Source organism: Alosa pseudoharengus, unplaced genomic scaffold (genome assembly GCF_046254945.1).
Source record: "Alosa pseudoharengus isolate Yale_2024_CS ecotype anadromous, Long Island Sound unplaced genomic scaffold, YU_APseudo_1.1 YU_APseudo_1.1_scf_16, whole genome shotgun sequence".
NCBI classification, from domain to species: domain Eukaryota; kingdom Metazoa; phylum Chordata; class Actinopteri; order Clupeiformes; family Clupeidae; genus Alosa; species Alosa pseudoharengus.
This window is the reverse complement of record NW_027468630.1, coordinates 11,863,599-11,882,554: the sequence shown is the minus strand read 5'-3', so window position 1 is coordinate 11,882,554 and position 18,956 is coordinate 11,863,599. Positions and strand designations below refer to the sequence as shown.

Sequence of the window (18,956 nt, the reverse complement as noted above, 5' to 3'; positions counted from 1 at the left end):
AAGCATCAAGAAAGGCTCACCTGTTACACAGCAAAGGCACACCGCAAAGCGATAAGCAATACACAAAACCACACCACACGTGTGCTTAGACTAGCCCCCCTCAGAGCCACCTCCCTACTAAATAAACATAAAAGTTACAAACAAAAGGACAAGACAGGCAACACAAAAACCAAACACAAAATAACCAAAGCAAAGAGACAAGACAAGACAGCAGCACGACCCATGTTCCCCATCAGCATGACCGTGCTGCCTAAAAGAACAGAACACAGAAGATTAAACAATGAACACCACAATATACATAACATAAAAAAACAAATGTTTATGGGGATACAGCATACCTGACGGTAGCACAGACAGGGGGTACACCAGTGGAGTCTACATTACTACTGCCCCTCTTAAGTAGCACTCCACTGGTGCCAGATTGATTATATGCCCCGCCCCCTTCATTAGCACCTGCAGGTGCTATGGTAAATAGCAGGCAGAGAAGGTCTACCTGCTACAATCCACCCCCCCATTAATTGTCGTCGCCCCGACGACAAGCCAACCACAAACTGTCCCCGGTCTAAAACCAGGGAGCTAAGGCACAGAACAAAATTAAAACATGGGGACACCTTAATTGGGCACGTCAAAACCCCTTAACGGGGCACAGAACACCTGGCCAGTGGACCCAACCCTGATACAGAGGGGACCCAGTGGACTAACAGGGAAACAAGTAAAAGTACATATAAGGTCCCCAATATACAGAGCTCAGAAGCTAAAAACATTAAAACATAACTATTGGCATTAAAACCAAATACTTGGAGACCCGGCAGTCCAACCCCGCTATCCAGAACACAGTGGAGACCCGGCAGTCCGGCCGCCGCTATCCAGGACACAGTGGAGACCCGGCAGTCCGGCCGCCGCTATCCAGAGCCCAGGAGACCCGGCAGTCCGGCCGCCGCTATCCAGGACACAGTGGAGACCCGGCAGTCCGGCCGCCGCTATCCAGAACACAGGAGACCCGGCAGTCCGGCCGCCGCTATCCAGAACACAGGAGACCCGGCAGTCCGGCCACCGCTATCCAAGACAGTGGAGACCCGGCAGTCCAGCCGCCGCTATCCAGAACTCAGTGGAGACCCGGCAGTCCGGCCGCCGCTATCCAGAACTCAGTGGAGACCCGGTGGTCTGACTGCCGCTGTCCATGTCACATCCCTGCCAACTAGTAGGCCAATGCCACACCAGTGGTCGCTACGGAGGCTTCCTCCTGCAACTCAGTCCGCACAGGGTTGGTCCAGAGGAGGCACCAAAGACTTCCAGAGAGCCTGAGGATGGTAAGAGAGGTCCACAGGAAGGCTGGTCGGTAGAGCTCTCCAGATCCATAATCTCCTGGCCGGCTGCTGTCTTGTCTTAGAAATAAAAAGCAAAAGAAACACAAAAACAATCTGCCAACAAATTAACATACCTGGAATTCATGTCTCTTGTGTCCTGCCGACTTACGCCAAAATGTAACAAGGTGATACATAGGAAGGGCCAATGGGCCAATCACAGTAGCCTGACTACGCCACCCTAAAGCCTAATGCGTCAGGGAATCTTTACGAGATTGTACCGCTTTCAGGTTCGTAACTACACAGTGGAGACACGAATTCCAGGAAAACAATATTTATTAAGACAAAAGGTTGGGCAGTGGGGATCTGAGGGTGGCAACTATGGATGTCCACACCAATATTTTACATGCAAGCATCAAGAAAGGCTCACCTGTTACACAGCAAAGGCACACCGCAAAGCGATAAGCAATACACAAAACCACACCACACGTGTGCTTAGACTAGCCCCCCTCAGAGCCACCTCCCTACTAAATAAACATAAAAGTTACAAACAAAAGGACAAGACAGGCAACACAAAAACCAAACACAAAATAACCAAAGCAAAGAAAAGACAAGACAAGACAGCAGCACGACCCATGTTCCCCATCAGCATGACCGTGCTGCCTAAAAGAACAGAACACAGAAGATTAAACAATGAACACCACAATATACATAACATAAAAAAACAAATGTTTATGGGGATACAGCATACCTGACGGTAGCACAGACAGGGGGTACACCAGTGGAGTCTACATTACTACTGCCCCTCTTAAGTAGCACTCCACTGGTGCCAGATTGATTATATGCCCCGCCCCCTTCATTAGCACCTGCAGGTGCTATGGTAAATAGCAGGCAGAGAAGGTCTACCTGCTACACCTGCATTTGTGTGTGTTTTATTCGCTTCATTTAATTTATTTATTTAAAGCAGTGGTTCTTAACTGGTCTGGCTTTGGGACCCACAATTTCCCATGTTCATGAAGTCACGACCCATATATATTTTATAGCGTTCAAGATAACAGATTTGGTGAGCTACATGCTAAGAAAGGCGAAGTGCCTGTAGGCCTATTTGTTTGGAACATGCTGTTTGGCATTACATTTGTGAAGTCTCCAACTACTGATATCACCTTAAAGTACTTGACAGGTCTGTCTTTGACAGGTGTACTTTATTATGAGGCATTTTCACTCATGTTCCAGCAATTGTGAACATCGCACACTGTGGATTCTGCACCATTTTGTCTCATTTTAAGTCTATTTGAAATGGGCGATTTCTTCTTTTTTTTAAACCACAAGCTCCGCGACCCACCCAGAATGGTTCCGCGACCCACTTTTGGGTCCCGACCCACCAGTTAAGAACCACTGATTTAAAGGACAGTGCACATTGATCAACATTTCTGTAAGTGTTAGCCAGCAGGCTAATTGTCAACTGTAGTCCATTGGCAATATGTTATACTAGGCACATGGTGGCTAAAAAAAGAACATATTAAATCACATAGCAATTGATATACAGCAATAAAACATAATGCCATAGGACTGGCTCCATTAAAACATTTAAAACATAAGACATATAACCATACAGCCATACAACCTTTAAGGGATCAATAAAGTAACCATCTATCCATCTATCTATCATACATACACCATGGGTTACAGGACAGCTAAACTATAGAGGCAGACCAACATTAATGTATTATGAGAGGTGCTCACATTTTTGTAGCTCAAAAGCCAGTCCTTAAGATGGTGTGTGAATGTATGGTGAGAGGTGGAGTTTTTAATGTCCACTGGCAATTGATTCCAGAGGCCCTCACAGAAAAACATAATTGGCCAAAGGAACTGGACCTAAGAGGGACTACACAGTCCCCTCTTAAGGCAGACCTTGTGGTTCTGCTGCTAGATGACTTTTGCTGTATAACAGTGCTGAGTGGAGGGGGAGCCTTCCCATTAATGATCTTAAAAATTAGGCATGCATCACTGTGTTTTAAAATATTTTCCCAACTGAGTAGGTTATATTTGTTAAGAATGTTACACGTGGTGGTAACGTTTGGTTTTTTTTGTCCAAGACTTTAAGTGCTTGTTTGTGAAGTGATAAAATAGGCCTTAATGTTGTGCTACATACCTGGGTCCAGCTTGTCATACAATATGTTAGGTGAGGGATTATCATAGTATTCATGTATAGATTTGCTACAGGTGTTTTCAAACAGTTCCTTATATACCTAAAGTTCGCTATATTTGGTTATTTGCACTACCTTTCTCACTTGATGTTTAAATGATAGAGTAGTCAAGAATAATGCCTAGATATTTAAACTGTGTAACTGTTTGAATGACCTCCCCAGACACACAGACATTGGGTTCACAGTAAGATACACTGTTGCTTTTGCTAAAAAACATACAGACTGTCTTCTTAACATTGAGATACAGCTGAGAGCAAGTAAGCCATTTACGTACATGTACCATTGTATCGCTGAGCTTGGCAGCAGCTTGGGCTTTAGTTTTTGCATGAACATATATGACTGTATCATCAGCATACATCTGTACCTCACATCCAGTGCACACTGATGACAGGTCATTTATGTCAGAGAATGTCTAATAAGGAGAGAACCTTCACTCTCGGAACTCTTCCGGTGTGGTACTGCATCTAGGGGCGCTCACGGGCGAGTCCAGAATGAATGGAGGTCTATGGAGCTGTACCCCTCAAAATCCATGGTAATTTGAATATTGTATTTGAAAGGGGAGGCAAAGACAATACACTTGGTTGAGTATTATATTTTTTAAAGTCACTTAATTGTTCTAAAAAGCCTTTCAAACGTGCCAATGACGTCATTCATTAGCATGATCATAGCATAGCATAGCATCAATGCTAGCGTGTTATTGGCAACAACGACCCAACCTGTAAGAAAACGAAAGGACATGACTCCCGGATTATTTCACTTTTGATTGAAAATCCATATCCATTTTGCGAAAAATAAAATAAAATCGGAGGGTTTCAGTTGTTAAATAGGTGAAAACAACAAATGTAGCCATGTAGCTCCATAGGACCCCATGTATTTTGGACTCGCCCGCGATCGCCATCTAGGTGAACTCTGGTGAACTGCAGCCAAATTCGGTTTGTATGGGATTAATAGAGAGTGGGGAGGCTCTCCTTAGAAGAGCTCTGTTTATGTAGATGCTGAACAGAATAGGGCCCAGTTCGTTCCTCAGGGGTGGTGATGTCTCACCACTAACTCTCACACACTGAACTCTCTTTGGTAAAAATTACACGCACATGTTGAATGAAATTTGACTTGTGCTGCAATTAGTAAATCAATATACAATTAAGACAATAAAGAGACCAAAATGTCTTAATTTATGTTGCCTAACAAAACCTATACAACAGAAAATGTTCGTCTTAACACATAGATTTGCAATTGCAAACTCTACCGAAATTATTTGTAGCCTATGTGGTCGTCCTCACGTTATCTGTCATTGACTTGGGCTACAGCGTAAAACTTTATCAGGTGACCATGCAGCCGGCTAAAAATGCTTAGTTGTTTGATGCTGTATGAGACATTTTACTGCACAACAAAATGATTACACGTTGGGCTTAGAGGGCAAACTGTACGATTTTACTTGATCTGTAAGACAATAAAGAGACCAAACAGTAAGAGAAGGAGTTATAGTGGGCTACTGTTGTCATTACATGAATGCAGATGGGCATTTTTCACAGGTAATGGGGAACTTCCCGTTTCTTCTGTCACAAATGAATGTGTTAATACATGTTGCCTAACAAAACATATACAACAGAAACACATACATTTGCAAAATCTACCGAAATGATCGTGGTCGTCACGTTATCTGTCATTGATTTGGGCTACAGCGTAAAACTTTAGCTTCATCTAACTAGTTTATCAGGTGACCAGTCGGCAAAAATTCTTGTTTGGTGCTGAATGAGACATTTTACTGCACAACAAAATTATTACATGTTGGGCTTAGAGGGCAAACTGTAAGATTTTGCTTGTATGTTACCTGGCTGATGGGGCACGGGAGAAGCAGCCTGTCAGTGACCATGCCAGCTATCTGAAGACGCTTACTGAACTGCTATGGTGCTGCGCATTTGGCGTGCCCCGCGCGAGTTCACATGACAAAGGAAGAGAGATAGGCTGGTCGGCAGGCATGGACTGGCCATCGGGCGTACACGGTGGGCCGACGCACATTTTTGGGCCGGTGGTGTCATAATTTAATAATAATTTAAAAAAATATATCCACCGCGACGGTATTTGAGACACGAAACGTGGCCCATTGGTTGATTTTCTTGACGGGCATTGGGCTAGTCCAATGACATCTCTCAGCCCTCCCCCTCCCCTCCCAGGGTTATCAAATGTTGCCATTTGAGCTGTCTGACCGTAGCCTAGAAATCTAGACGCACCCTAGCGGCGGCAAATTAATTTGCTCAGCTTGTACATTTATCTTGTCAGGCCCTGATGAAGGCCAATATGGCCGCAACGCGTAGGCCCATGTGCTTTTAACCAGTTCTTGCCATGATTAATTAAAGGCTTTTTATACTTTTTCAACCTCAGAGTGCCTCTGCAAACTCTTTTTTCTTTGGATTACAACGTGTTGTTTTGTGACGATCCTCAGATATGACCTATTTTTTAGGTAAATCGATATCTTTGCCTGTTAGCACAAGCAGTAGCCTGTAGGCCTAAACTCACATGCTAAAAACAATAAGTCATGTATAATGGCAAGCGTGTTTGCCACTTTCCGACGTCTGTCTGACACTTCAAACTAGCGCTGCAGGTGCATCAAGAAAGGTCCCGCCATAGACCGTCATAATGGCCAACCATAGACTAGGATTTTGGGGTGGCCAGTCAAATTTTAAGGGTAGCCTGTGCCACACCGAGCCACCCTTCTGGCTCCGCCCCTGTCTTGACTTGACTTGTGTCAGAGAATGTCTAATAAGGGGAGAACCGCCACTCTCGGGAAACTTTCGGTTTCTGGACTGGTTGCAGTTCCTTTTCTGGTTCCACATGAGGGCGCTCACGAATAAGTGCAGAATTAATGGAGGTCTATGGAGCTGTACCCCTCAAATCCACTTTTCTCGGGATATCCTTTTTTGCCCAGAAATTTGAACGTTGCATGCGAAAGAGGGGACAGAGAAAATACACACCGCTGAGTATTATATTTTTTGAGTCACTTATTTGTTCTAAAAAGCCTTTCAAATGCGTCAATGACGTCATTAATTAGCAGAAAGCTAGTGTGTTGTGGGCAACAACGACCCAACCTGTAAGAAATCGAAAGGACGTAAGTACTCGTTCATTCAACTTTTGACCTATAATCCATAGTGAGCTTGCAGAAACCACAATCAAATCCTCGATTTTCAACGACAACCAGGTGAAAGAGACAAATTTAGCCGTCTAGCTCCATTGACCCCCATTGTTTTTGCAGTTATTCCTGATCGCCCCTAGCGGAACTGCAACAGATTGCAGGTACAATGGAGTTAATAGGGAGTGATCCGGCTCTCCGTAAACGGGCTCTGCTTGTGTTCTGTGCCTCTTACCGTCATCCTCTACAGCGCCGGGTGAGGCCACAAGAATAGGCTCAAATGGGTAGCACTTCACTCCACTCGAGTTCTGGTTCTACGGTAAAGATGATGGACAGCATTTTTAACTCTTATGAGAAAATCTGTCCCTACTGTTAGGCTATCTGTTGCAATATCGAGTATTGTGACATTTAACGCGATTTTCCCCACACACTGATTTGAAGAAGTGAACGTGTGTCATTTGAGTCAAATTTGACGTGAAGTTGGACGACGACTGGATCAATCGGCACTGTTGATTCAACAACGGAAAACCACATGGATAATCTGAGGTAAACATCATATTAAAATGTAATTTATCAAAAGGTTATTTTACATAGTTAGTCAGAAAATGTTTGACAGCTTTCTTATCAGCACTGACATGGCTTTTGCTTTTGGTAGCTATTTCATGTTGATCGTGGCGTTTATCTTTAGAGGAAATAAGACAACAACGTCAGAGTTAATCTAGTAGGCTAAATAAGTAGGCTAATCGAATACTAACTTTACAGAAAGGACCATGCGAAATCTAATAAATAAATGTAACCATAATAGGCCTATATATTTAAACAAGAAACACCAGCAAATTTTAAGTTATTGTATATTCATTTTATCCACTGCTGTTTTATTACTTAGCCTACTTGTTGCGTCCTAGCTTTACTGTTTTAATGTTCATGCATTTACAGTTAGGTTTACACGTCTACATGGGTGGCTTAACAAATATGTTTAGCTGCTAATATAGTTGGAATAGTAGTGATTTTGGCTGCCTGCTGGATGTTGTAATTGTAATGTATTTATTTAATCAGGGACAGTGCACAAAAATGCATTATCCTTGCACAAGTAGTGTCAGGTTATAGCAAATATTGCTAATTTCCGCCCATAGTCCCTGGGTAGGTGGAACAATAACAGTAAAATATACTGACAGATGAAAAAATGTACACGTACAACAAGTCATTAAAAATCTTACAAACATTATCATCCCCATGTCACACCACATCTAAAGCTAAAACAAGATTGCTCCACCCCCAGCTCTCACAGATATGTGAAAATAGGCTAGGCTACTGTGCTGGTTGGTGTAGCATGTTAGTATAGCAGCAGCGAGAAGTTAAAAACTGGTTGGTGCAGTAATGTTAGCAGTGTAATGTTGGTTGGCAGCTGGATGTTGGCATAGCAGCAATGTTGTCTTGCGGCTGGTATGATGGAGCAGTGATGATGACTAAGTACTGGCAGGTGGTGGAACAGTGATGATGGCTGGGTACTGACAGGTGGTGGAGCAGCTAGTTGTCTGTTGGATATTCATGGGTTTCATCAGGTCCCTTTCCACAGGTGTATTAATCAATCACCATGCAGTCTGCATTGATAATTAAGGTGCTTGATTTTATACACCTGTGGAAAGGGACCTGATGAAACCCATGAATTGATGTAGCAGCGGTGGCGGGCAGCTGCAGGTGGAGGAGCAGTGATGATGGCTGGGTACTTACACAGGTGGTGTAGCAGCGGTGTTGGCTGGCTGCTGGATATTGCTGTAGCAGCAGTGTTGGCTGGCTGCTGGATGCTGGTGTAGCAGCGGTGTTGGCTGGCTGCTGGCTGCTGCTGTAGCAGCAGTGTTTGCTGGCTGTTGGATGTTGGTGTAGCAGCAGTGTTGGCTGGCTACTGGATGTTGGTGTAGCAGTGGTGTTGGCTGGTAGGTGAGGGAGCGTTTCATCTTATTACTCTGGCTCTTGTTTCCGAGATGTCCATCTTTCAAGTTTTGTTTTTCCCCAGATGTTTCTCAATTGTGTTGTCTATTCTTATCCTCAACCGTATGACTTTTACAGATTTTTTTTCTGACAAACAATTGCTTATTTTTTCCCCTGCATACTACAGCACGATGGGAGCCTGCTGGAAAGTTCCTGAACTCTTTTCTCCACGACACTCACTGCATTGAAGAGCTCCATGAGATTGGAACCAGCCTTACTCCCAAACATCTTCTCAATTTGCTCTATGAAGTGAAATACCTCTTTAAAGTGGCGACAAAGAGCACCTGGCTTAAACTCTTTTAAAGAGGCTGTTTCTTCCAGCAGGGCTGTCAGAATTGTGCTCTATTATACAGCTCTGGACTGGACTACCGTATACGTCAAATATAGAATGTTACTAGCTGCATCATCAGAACACACTGTCAATCACAACTTTCTCCAATGCTCTCCCACCTAAGGCAGGAGTGGCAAAAGGATCCTATATAAAAAGCTGTTAGACTTCGCTGAGCGGAACAACAGTGAACGCAGTTTTACAGAGTTTGTTACCTCAAGAGCTGACAAACAATTGCTTGTTTTTTCAGACTATAAATGTGGAACATGATGTAGTGGTTGTATTGAGATGTCGCTGAAGTCAGTTGTGTTGATATACAAACATTAAACGGACCGGTGTTGATGAAAGCACCTGCCGTCACACTTACTGAAAGGATGGAGGAGATCCTCAACCTGACTGGAAACGGACCATATAACAAAACTCTGTCGGATCATGAATTTAACAGTCTTGAGTCCATAGATGACACATCAATACTTAGGATAATAATTTCTGTTGTGTATTCGGTGGTGTGCGCAGTGGGACTCGTTGGAAACCTGTTGGTATTTTTTCTTATGAAGTTAAGGCAGAAAGGAAAGAAATCCAGCATTAACTTTTTCGTCCTTAACTTAGCTGTAACTGACTTTCAGTGCGTCCTCACACTGCCATTTTGGGCAGTGCACATTGCTTTGAACTTCAGCTGGCCATTTGGTGTAAAGTTGTGTAAAGCTATTGTGTCAATCAATGTTATGAACATGTATGCTAGTGTGTTCTTCTTGACTGCAATGAGCATCACCTGTTGCTGGTCTGTCACCTCAACACTGAGAAACCGCACTTGGCATAGGAAGTTTTCTGTCAAATGGGTTAGTGCAGGATTATGGATCTTGGCCATTGTGGCCACCGCACCAGCAGCCATTTTTGCCACAGTAAAAACTGTTGCTGGGGAAAACATGTGCGTGCTCACTTTCCCAAATGGGCAGAGTTGGCTTGCTCTGTACCTTCTTCAACACGTTCTCATTGCTTTCGTTCTACCAATGCTCATATTGTCAATTTGTTGCTTGATGCTTTTAAGGTTCATTTGTCAGAGACGTGTGAACAACCATCATACTGCAAGCCGTTCTAGAGTTACAAAGTCAGTGACCATTGTGGTTTTGTTATTTTTTCTTTGTTGGATGCCCAACCACTCAATAAGATTTTGGGGAGTTTTGGTAAAACTGAATGTTGCAAATTTTAACAGAGCATACTACATTGTGGTAACATATGTATCTCCCGTAACTATTTGCCTTGCCAGTAATAGTTGCCTGATACCAATTCTATACTGTTTAATGCAACGCGAGTTCAGACAAATGTTAAAGAATTTGTTCTGGTGCAAATCATCACCAGTTGTGGCATCGACTTGTGAATTACGCACATACACTACTATGGCAACCAAACCAGAGAAGGAAGATGTTCATCAAGGCGTTATTCCGCTTATTGTCCTAGAAACCGAAAAATTGGCGACTTTTTGCCACTGACAGATGGTTTTCTCTATCTGAGGAGCCCCGTTTTTCCTGACACAAAAGTAGAGCAACCTGGAAATACTCAAGAATTTATCAATTTAATTTTATTCCAAAAAGAAAAGTATATACTCTTTTGATCCCGTGAGGGAAATTTGGTCTCTGCATTTATCCCAATCCGTGAATTAGTGAAACACACTCAGCACACAGTGAACACACACTAATCCCGGCGCAGTGAGCTGCCTGCAACAACAGCGGCGCTCAGGGAGCATTGAGGGGTTAGGTGCCTTGCTCAAGAGCACTTCAGCCATGCCTACTGGTGGGGGTTCAAACCGGCAACCCTCCGGTTACAAGTCCGAAGCGCTAACCAGTAGGCCACGGCTGCCCCAGTAAAGTAGAAAAGTAGAGCAACCTGGAAATACTCAATAATTTATCAATTTAATTTTATTCCAAGCCGCACCTTATGATTGTGGACCTGGTTCAGCAAAAGGAATGACCGTGTACAAAGACCCATCAGAATTGTGCTGTAATGTTATCTTTATATGAAATGTGCTGGAGGCATCCCACAGCAACCTACATTGTTGATGCTTTTTGTAATTTTACTGCAACATGTTGCATATGGTAAAATATTATTTAGAATGATTTAAAAGTCATAACACTTGAGATTAGTTGTAATAATGATACTGTGTCATGTTGAGTGCTTATAGATAAAAAGTTAGTAACACAAATTTTAAATGTATTTTATGACTGTTATAGCCTACAACAGAAATGTAAAAACTAAATATAAATAGTTTGATGACATCATGTCCTGAATGTGTTGGAGATGTTCAGTGGCCACATTATACACTAATTGTTTCCATGATGCAAACAGTATATCGTAGCATTATCAGTCAAGTTGTCAGAGTGAATGGAATGATTGGTACCCTGAATTGGGATATTGATTAGTCACACTGGGAATAAAAAAATATTGTTTGCTTGACCTATTACTACGTTGTTTTGTGATTGATAGGCAGGAATATATTTAGAGGTCTATCAATCAGGATTTTCAAGTTCAAGTGAATGTTTAACCCATGAAAGTGGACTTTTGGTCATTGGTCATGGGTTTTGTACCAAGTATACAAAACATTGCCACAAGTTAGTGTTGAAGCTGAAGATATCTTTTCCAGCTCATTGAACCAAACACATCTGATATGAGGAAAAGTTATGATCCAAGATTCTTATTCAGTTTGTTCACTGGTCCTCCAGTTCTACTGGTTTTCTTTTTTAATAATTTGACCACAAAGGTTAGTCACTGTCGTGTGTGTGAATCCAAGGGGAAGACAACAAATGTATTCAGATAGCTTGACACCCCTGGTCTAGAGTCTAAAGTCTCCAGATAAATGCATTACGTAGGCATGTTCAAAAGGTCCTGGGACTGGTTGTATTTCTTTCGGTGTAGTCTAGTCTGTGCTCAAGACCTTTGTGATATTATTTTGTGCTATACTTTCATGCTTTTCATTTCATTTTATGCATTTTAAGCTTTTGGGAGGATCTTGAGCTAAAATAATATTGTACTAAATCAGTGCGTAATAGAAGTTCACTACACTTAACAAATGATGCCACCACCAATGATTTTTTTGTCTGCTCACTTCCCTCCTGACAATACAGATTCTACAGATTTCTAACCCTTTTGCTTGGTATTTGTTTTAATCAACCAGACATCATGTTAGCCCAGATTAAAAATGCAATTTGTGATGTGGTTTGAAAACCAGTAACAGTTTTAATTTAAATTCCTGAGATTACCAGATTACCTCTTCTTCATTTGTTATTAAACAAATACACAACAAACACAAATTCCTCATATGATTCACAAAAGGCCAAATGCAATATGCCAAGTACTATATGAATACTTAAAGTAAATTTATTTTAAATCAGTTAAGTTCAATACATAATACACCTTATTGAAAACTTGAGTTAAAAATAAAGCTACAGTGGCCTCTAGTGATGAGCTTGCTAACTTGTAACTAATTGACACTCCAGTTCCGAGTGTGTTGGGTAAACTCTGATAGCCCTCAAGTGGTGAAAACACAAAATGTCCCTGTTAGAACCAGGGTTTTTTTCCCCTAAAAGATGTTCTACAGTAGTGTATGATACTTCAATGATATTCTGTAATACACCTATCATTCATCGTGCTATATAGGGGATTTCACACAGCGGCCGTCAAAACCAAAATCACTAACAAATCACAAATCACTAACAAAAACAACCAACAGAACAGCCTTCAAGAGCATTTCACTAAGGGTTATCAAGCAAGCACCTTCCTTCATAGGCGTTTCATTTACTATACTCTATATGTCCTAAAATACTGTAAGATTCCTATGTATACTGTATCTATAGTATTCCTATACGGTTACTATTCCTATACTTCTTTTCCGTTGGGGCTGGTTTGTCCTTTCTGGGATGATGGCAGGAGTAACATGACAGATGCAGACCCACACCCTACTATTCCATTTCTAACAACAGATTACCTACACACTGTAGCTTTAAAATACAAAAATATGACATTATGTGTAAACAAGTACATACAAACTATATTATGCAAATATTCTTTATAAATAATTTGTTGTGTTTGGTTTTAGCTCAATCTTATGCATCCCTTTACAAACTACGAACTTTAATGAAGCCACAATGTGAAACCCTCTAACTTGAATTTCCCCTTGGGGATCAATAAAGTATCTATCTATCTATGTACAATATGACCATACCAAACCCTACTTAGTTACTGTCCTTGCGAGGAATGAAACAGCCGTGCAGGTCCATGTGGAAAGAAGCATCCACTTCTGCACGTGCAATCTCCTCCATTGTTTTGGCGTCCAAAATAAGCATAAAGGGGTTTTTTGCTGGATTAAGAGACACGATTGAGGACAAAAGGACTCCTGAAATTAAGAAAAAGGAAAACAAATATATTCATACTGTTAACACCATATACTTATGAATCTGTATGGATAGTTTTGACATCATACCATCACAACACATGTGACGATTCTCAGAAATGACACTATATTTTCATATTCCTGCTTTGCATTTATTTTTTCTTTTATTGTGTAAAGCACCATGGTAAACACAGGTTGCTTTAAACTGTGATATCTTGCCTTGACTTGTGTTCTATTTGTGCCACTTACCGTCATCCTCCTCCACAGCGCCGGGTGAGGCCACAAAAATGGGCTCAGATGGGTAGCACTCTTCACTGCTCCACTCTTTATGAGTCCTGGTGACGATGTCTACTTTGGCAATCTGCGGGAAACATGAGGGATAGCATTTGTAACCCTTATGAGAAAATCTGTCCCTTACTGTTATCTGTTGCCCTATCGAGTGTTGTGACATCGTCTTACCTTGTTTGGATGTGGAGACCACTCCACCCTGGAGCCGTAGAAATATCTGTACTTTTTGGCATTAAATTTGTAATTAATCTGTGGCAATTCTAAACCTGTGAAAAAAAATAACAATAATATAAAAGTTCCAAAAGACGCACAACATATCCTCATTTGATCAAATGCTAATTGAGTGTTTGTGTATGTGTGTGTGCAATGTGCATTAGTGCATTTAACTAATAAGAATAAAAACTCCTGAGCTAGTATGAGGCATGTTTATCTGATGTGGGATCTCAGTCAAATTAGATTTAGTTACCACAGGCAATCATGTGCCTACAATAACATTACTCGACCAAAAGTATTCAGATTTTAATTATTAAAGTATGGTTTACTACTGTGTTGACCCTTCATCATTAATGTGATATTAAGCACATGTGACCACTTGCAGCTTAACAAAAGACACCTTTTAATGTGGAATTCCACATTGTATCAATGGGGGTATATCGCTCCGCTCAAACAATCAAGCATTTTTCATGCATGGGGAGGGCAATATAAAATGATGGATGGCGTCAGCATTAAACAATACGGACATATAATTTCTTTTTTAAAATAGTAAATAGAGTAACCTTTTACAAAATCAGATATGTTTGCTGTACTACTGAAAACATTCAGTATGAGTTTAATATACCAATTTAGTTTAAATTTCACCTCTGGTAAAGCTCATTGGAAATCGAATGTGAACTGAAAGGGCCCAGACCCCCTGGGTCAGGACTTGGAGAGTTAGCTTCAGCCAGTTAGCATAACCCTGATGATACACGTTGGTGTACAGTATGCTTAAACTTTAGCCCTAAAAATAAAGGCTTTTTAACATTTACAATCCTACCGATTGCCTGGATATCTTCTCAATGAACATTTAACTCTTCCAAGAGCACTGGGGATACAAGGGACACCAGCAGTGCTCCAGCTCTCCTTTGTCTAGTTAGCATAATTGTTGGCTACCGTCATCAGACAGTAAAATAAATGGACAGAGCCACTTTGTGGGACTTCAATGGAGACAAGTGAAGCCAATTTGAACCTGTTTCCTGTTGGTCGATTGATGTGCTGCACATCCTCAGTGTCAGCTGAATGACAAACATGTGGGGTTAAGCAACAGACTGAAGTCGTCTATTAGCCGTGCTAAGAAAATTGATAATGTGCAGGGTGCTCCGAGTTCGAATGCAGCTTTTTGTAGGTGATTTGTTCTGACGTACATGTAGTGCCAACCCAACAACATGACACTTTATTGTTTTTTCCCCTCAATGCTTTCCTAAATATCTTACCAGTGGCCTTTCCCTCAGACTGCATGCTCATGACATCATTTTTAGCATTGGTTTAGAAAAAAGTTTATTACAGAGCTGTAAAGTGAGATACAAGGTTATGAAGCCAGTAGAAAATGGTCATATATAGGCTTAAAACATTTCAGATGTAAAGTTATTTGATGTCAAAGTGACACCAAAATGAACAGGGGTTAATGAAATGCTAACTCCAAGTGGTCCACAATTAGCCTCAGAGGCTCCCATAGTATAGTATAGTATAGTATACTCTTTTGATCCCGTGAGGGAAATTTGGTCTTTGCATTTATCCCAATCCGTGAATTAGTGAAACACACTCAGCACACATTGAACACACAGTGAGGTGAAGCACACACTAATCCCGACACAGTGAGCAGCCTGCTACAGCAGCGCTCGGGGAGCAGTGAGGGGTTAGGTTTAGGTTAGGGGTTAGCCTTGCTCAAGGGCACTTCAGCCGTTCCTACTGGTCAGGGTTTGAACTGGCAACCCTCCGGTTACAAGTCCGAAGCGCTAACCAGTAGGCCATGGTTGCCCCTTAGGGGGTACGCTTTCCGAACGTTCGCCTACCCTCCAGCTCTATATAATACCTCCATGGTCCAGATTAAAGCCTCAATTATGCTCAACGTTAAAAACAGATACGGATACAGACGGAGCGTTGATTTTGTCTGTTCACTTCAAGCTCACGAAACAAACGAAAAGGGTCAACGTGTAAAATGAACGTATCTATTTACATATAAAAAAGCAAACATAAACTTGGCTTAATTCTCATCTGAAAATTGGTCCAGTGTCAGCCAGGTTATTGACCATTTGAAGCAGATAACCTACCCACAAGGAGTAGGTCAGGCGAACAGAAGACTGAGCAATCCTTCTGCATCACTGCTTTTGCTGTGGTGTCTTCTAGTGTCACAAGGTTTGTGCCTACTGGAGTGTCCTGAAAGAGAGAGTGTGCCCCACACAGCATTAACAGATGTAATTAAAATTTAATTAACCGTATCTAATTGGACTGCAATTCCTGCAGAGATATCTGCTGCACCTTTTCAACAGTGATGGGTAAGGCGAATCTCTGACAGACTGGTGGTGAGAAGATCTTGTGGCTTTCTATGAATTTTTCCGTGTCCTGTTTCAAGTTGTCAATGTAGAACATGTCGTACAGATTGCTGTCTTTGTATGTGATCAGATCAAATACAACATGGCCGTTTTCCTCATATGCATTTATGTGGTGGAACACCACAAAAGGATCTCCATAGAACTTTGTGGAAACTGCTTTCCCAGTCTTCCGGTTGATCAGATGGAATACTGTCTACAACAGACCAATATAAGTCATATACATTATCTGGAACGTAAAGGGGAAACATCACACAATGGGCGCTTCAAAGTAAATCTGTCACATACAACATCATTTTTGTCAAACTTGAGACAGCCTCCCCAATTGACCCCTCTGAAGTAGGCCGTTGCAAGCCCGAGGATGTCAAGCTTAAAGGCCTGGTCCACAAAGACAATGTAGTTCTCCGTCATGCCAAAGCTGTGGAAGTAACTCGGGTAGAGGGCTGATCTGAAGGGGATGGAGCACACCTTCTCCACTTTACTCAAGTCTGGCTTTTTATTGTATTTATCTGCAGACAGAAATAAAAATGAGGGCGTCTACACAGTTTGGTCATGAAAAATGAGAATTCATTTCTGCATTCATTTTTTTATGTATGTCTACATTTCTTCATTGATCTTTTTCTGTATCTCTACATTTCTTCATTTCTCTGTCGTTATGTTGTGAGGCAAAGTAGTTAGCTAGCCTGTAAGTTAGTTTAAACATGTTAAATGAAGAGCTACTACAGAGGTTTGTTTAGTCAAAAAGCTTGGAGTTTTTGCAACCACATTAGCAATAAATAAAAAAATGTATACATAAATAAATAAATAAATTCAAACTGTATAACAACATTTAGGTCCGGCCTCGTGCCTATGGCCGAATCACAGGCATGTCAATATCTGCTACCAAAGCCACTCGTGCCATATTGCTTAAATGTATTTCTCTATATCTCTATAACTGAAGTCATTTTCAGTCAGCAGCTTCAAAAAAGATGGCAAAGGTGAACACAGCCTAAGTAAAAAATGCTTTACTGTACGTCATCCTGTCCTGTATTAGTTTTTAATGCTAATACCTGATGCGTTGGCTGGAACTTTGAATATCATGTACTTGGGTCGGCCAAACCCCATGATCGCTGTGCCCATGTTGTATGTGTTTCCTTCCTCATCATAGTGAGGGTGAGCAGTAGCCAGGTTCAGTGCAATATGGTTCCTGTAATTTACCTGGAACAGAAGTTATTCACACATATTGGCTGAGGATGACTATCAGTTTCATAACGTCACGGAGGGCTTTCTTTCACACCTTGCTTAATTAGTGATTTTTCTGAAATGATAATGTTGCAAAATGATCATTTGTACACATTCATAAACTCAATAAAAAAACAAACAAAGAAATACATATTTTCAGTAATTAGTATTATTAGAGTAAATATGTTTCAACTCACTCGCCCGACTGTCTCCAGAGTGTGAGGGTCGATCTGGTTGATGTAGTTCACTTCAGATGCTGCATAGTAGTCCTCACCATATCTTATAATACTCACAAGGCCGTTGTCCGTGAAATCAGGGATGGCATTGCTGAGATAGGTAAAAGCCCTGTGGAGAAGCCATATATGTAATGGGTCTGAATTCTCTTCAGCTTAACATCATTTAATTTCAGTTCCTTTTCATTTTATAAGTTTCAACTGAAAATGAGAAACTATTACACTGAAATTCAGGTATTACTTTGAAAAAATGTTTTTGCAGGGATCAGGATAGACCATGGTTCCAAATTCAGACACCACAATCCTGTTGGCACCAGTGTTCTTTTTGAAAGTATCACTCTTGAGAAATTTACTCCGGTAGTAGACATCACCTGGAAAGTGACAGCATTCACTATCAGTAGCTGTTGTATTGCATTGCGACTCAGTGCAAGTAGTGCTGTGTGCTCTGCTACTCGCTCTCACCATCTTTAAAGGTGAAGCTATGGAGGAGAGACATGCCATCAAACCAGTGTTTATAGGCCGTATCCCCAACAGAGAACATCCCAGGTCCATTGCGCACAAGGGTTCCCTGTAACCAGTCAGGAACTGTGCCTGGATGCAGGCAAACACAAGGAAAAAAGGAATCATGCTGTTTCCCATGGTATGATCAATAAAGTATCTATCTATATATCTATCTATCTATCTATCTGATCATTACAACCAGCTGTTCAATATCAACTTTTGTCAACAGTGTAGTTGTAAACCAGTGAGAGAGGGTTTAAAGCAATAACTTTGTTGTTCAGCTACAATCACCATAAATCAGGGCCATCACTCAATGTACATACAACAAACTTTATATGTAAACTTGTTTGAACATAGACTTAAAAACAAAGAAAATAGTTATCAGTGCCATTGATAAACTATAAGCTTGAGTGAAATACTTACCAGATATTTTAGCTTTTACGGGCTCTGGGGTTTCTTTTCCATTCTGATAAAATACCTGCATGATTCCACTTTGTCAGCTCACTATCCTTTGTTCGTTGGAAGACTTTCTCATAAAATAGACGTTAGACGTGGCAAAAGGTCCCTTCGTTTACTACGCCTGTCCATATATATGCAGACAAAGCACCACAGCCTGCATGTGTAATCGCACGTCTCTGTTATGTAACTGGAACCATCATGACATATTTGTGATCCGTAAACTCTTTCATTCAACTGAAGAAGTCCCTTAGAGTTCACTCTTCTTCAACTCTTTTGGTAAGATGTTTCTTGCAAATGTTCACTCATGGCACTGTCTTAATGTGCATTCAA

The 18,956-nt window shown here is 41.3% G+C and overlaps 2 protein-coding genes across 2 annotated transcripts; one reads left to right on the top strand and one right to left on the bottom strand.

Annotated features, from left to right (window-relative positions):
* Positions 1 to 9,296: 9,296 nt before the first annotated feature.
* On the top strand, positions 9,297 to 10,445 carry LOC143126086 (relaxin-3 receptor 1-like). The gene has a single exon (XM_076288003.1). The coding sequence runs from the start codon at positions 9,297 to 9,299 to the stop codon at positions 10,443 to 10,445; it is 1,149 nt and encodes a 382-aa protein (XP_076144118.1).
* Positions 10,446 to 13,181: 2,736 nt separating this feature from the next.
* Positions 13,182 to 18,651, bottom strand: bco1l (beta-carotene oxygenase 1, like). The gene is made up of 11 exons (XM_076287016.1): positions 18,591 to 18,651; positions 18,129 to 18,257; positions 17,908 to 18,037; positions 17,631 to 17,778; positions 17,262 to 17,409; positions 16,501 to 16,721; positions 16,142 to 16,408; positions 15,934 to 16,039; positions 13,799 to 13,893; positions 13,589 to 13,700; positions 13,182 to 13,342 (listed from the first exon to the last, which is right to left on the bottom strand). The coding sequence occupies exons 1-11, from the start codon at positions 18,649 to 18,651 to the stop codon at positions 13,182 to 13,184; spliced, it is 1,578 nt and encodes a 525-aa protein (XP_076143131.1).
* Positions 18,652 to 18,956: the final 305 nt, after the last annotated feature.

Coding starts and splice junctions, on each gene's coding strand:
- bco1l (XM_076287016.1), bottom strand. CDS start 18,651: ATGCAGGTATTTTATCAGAATGGAAAAGAAACCCCAGAGCCCGTAAAA. Junction 17,779..17,907: donor TGCAAAAACATTTTTTCAAA/GTAATACCTGAA, acceptor GCTTCTCCACAG/GGCTTTTACCTATCTCAGCA. Junction 13,343..13,588: donor CGCTGTGGAGGAGGATGACG/GTAAGTGGCACA, acceptor TCTTAATTTCAG/GAGTCCTTTTGTCCTCAATC.
- LOC143126086 (XM_076288003.1), top strand. CDS start 9,297: ATGAAAGCACCTGCCGTCACACTTACTGAAAGGATGGAGGAGATCCTC.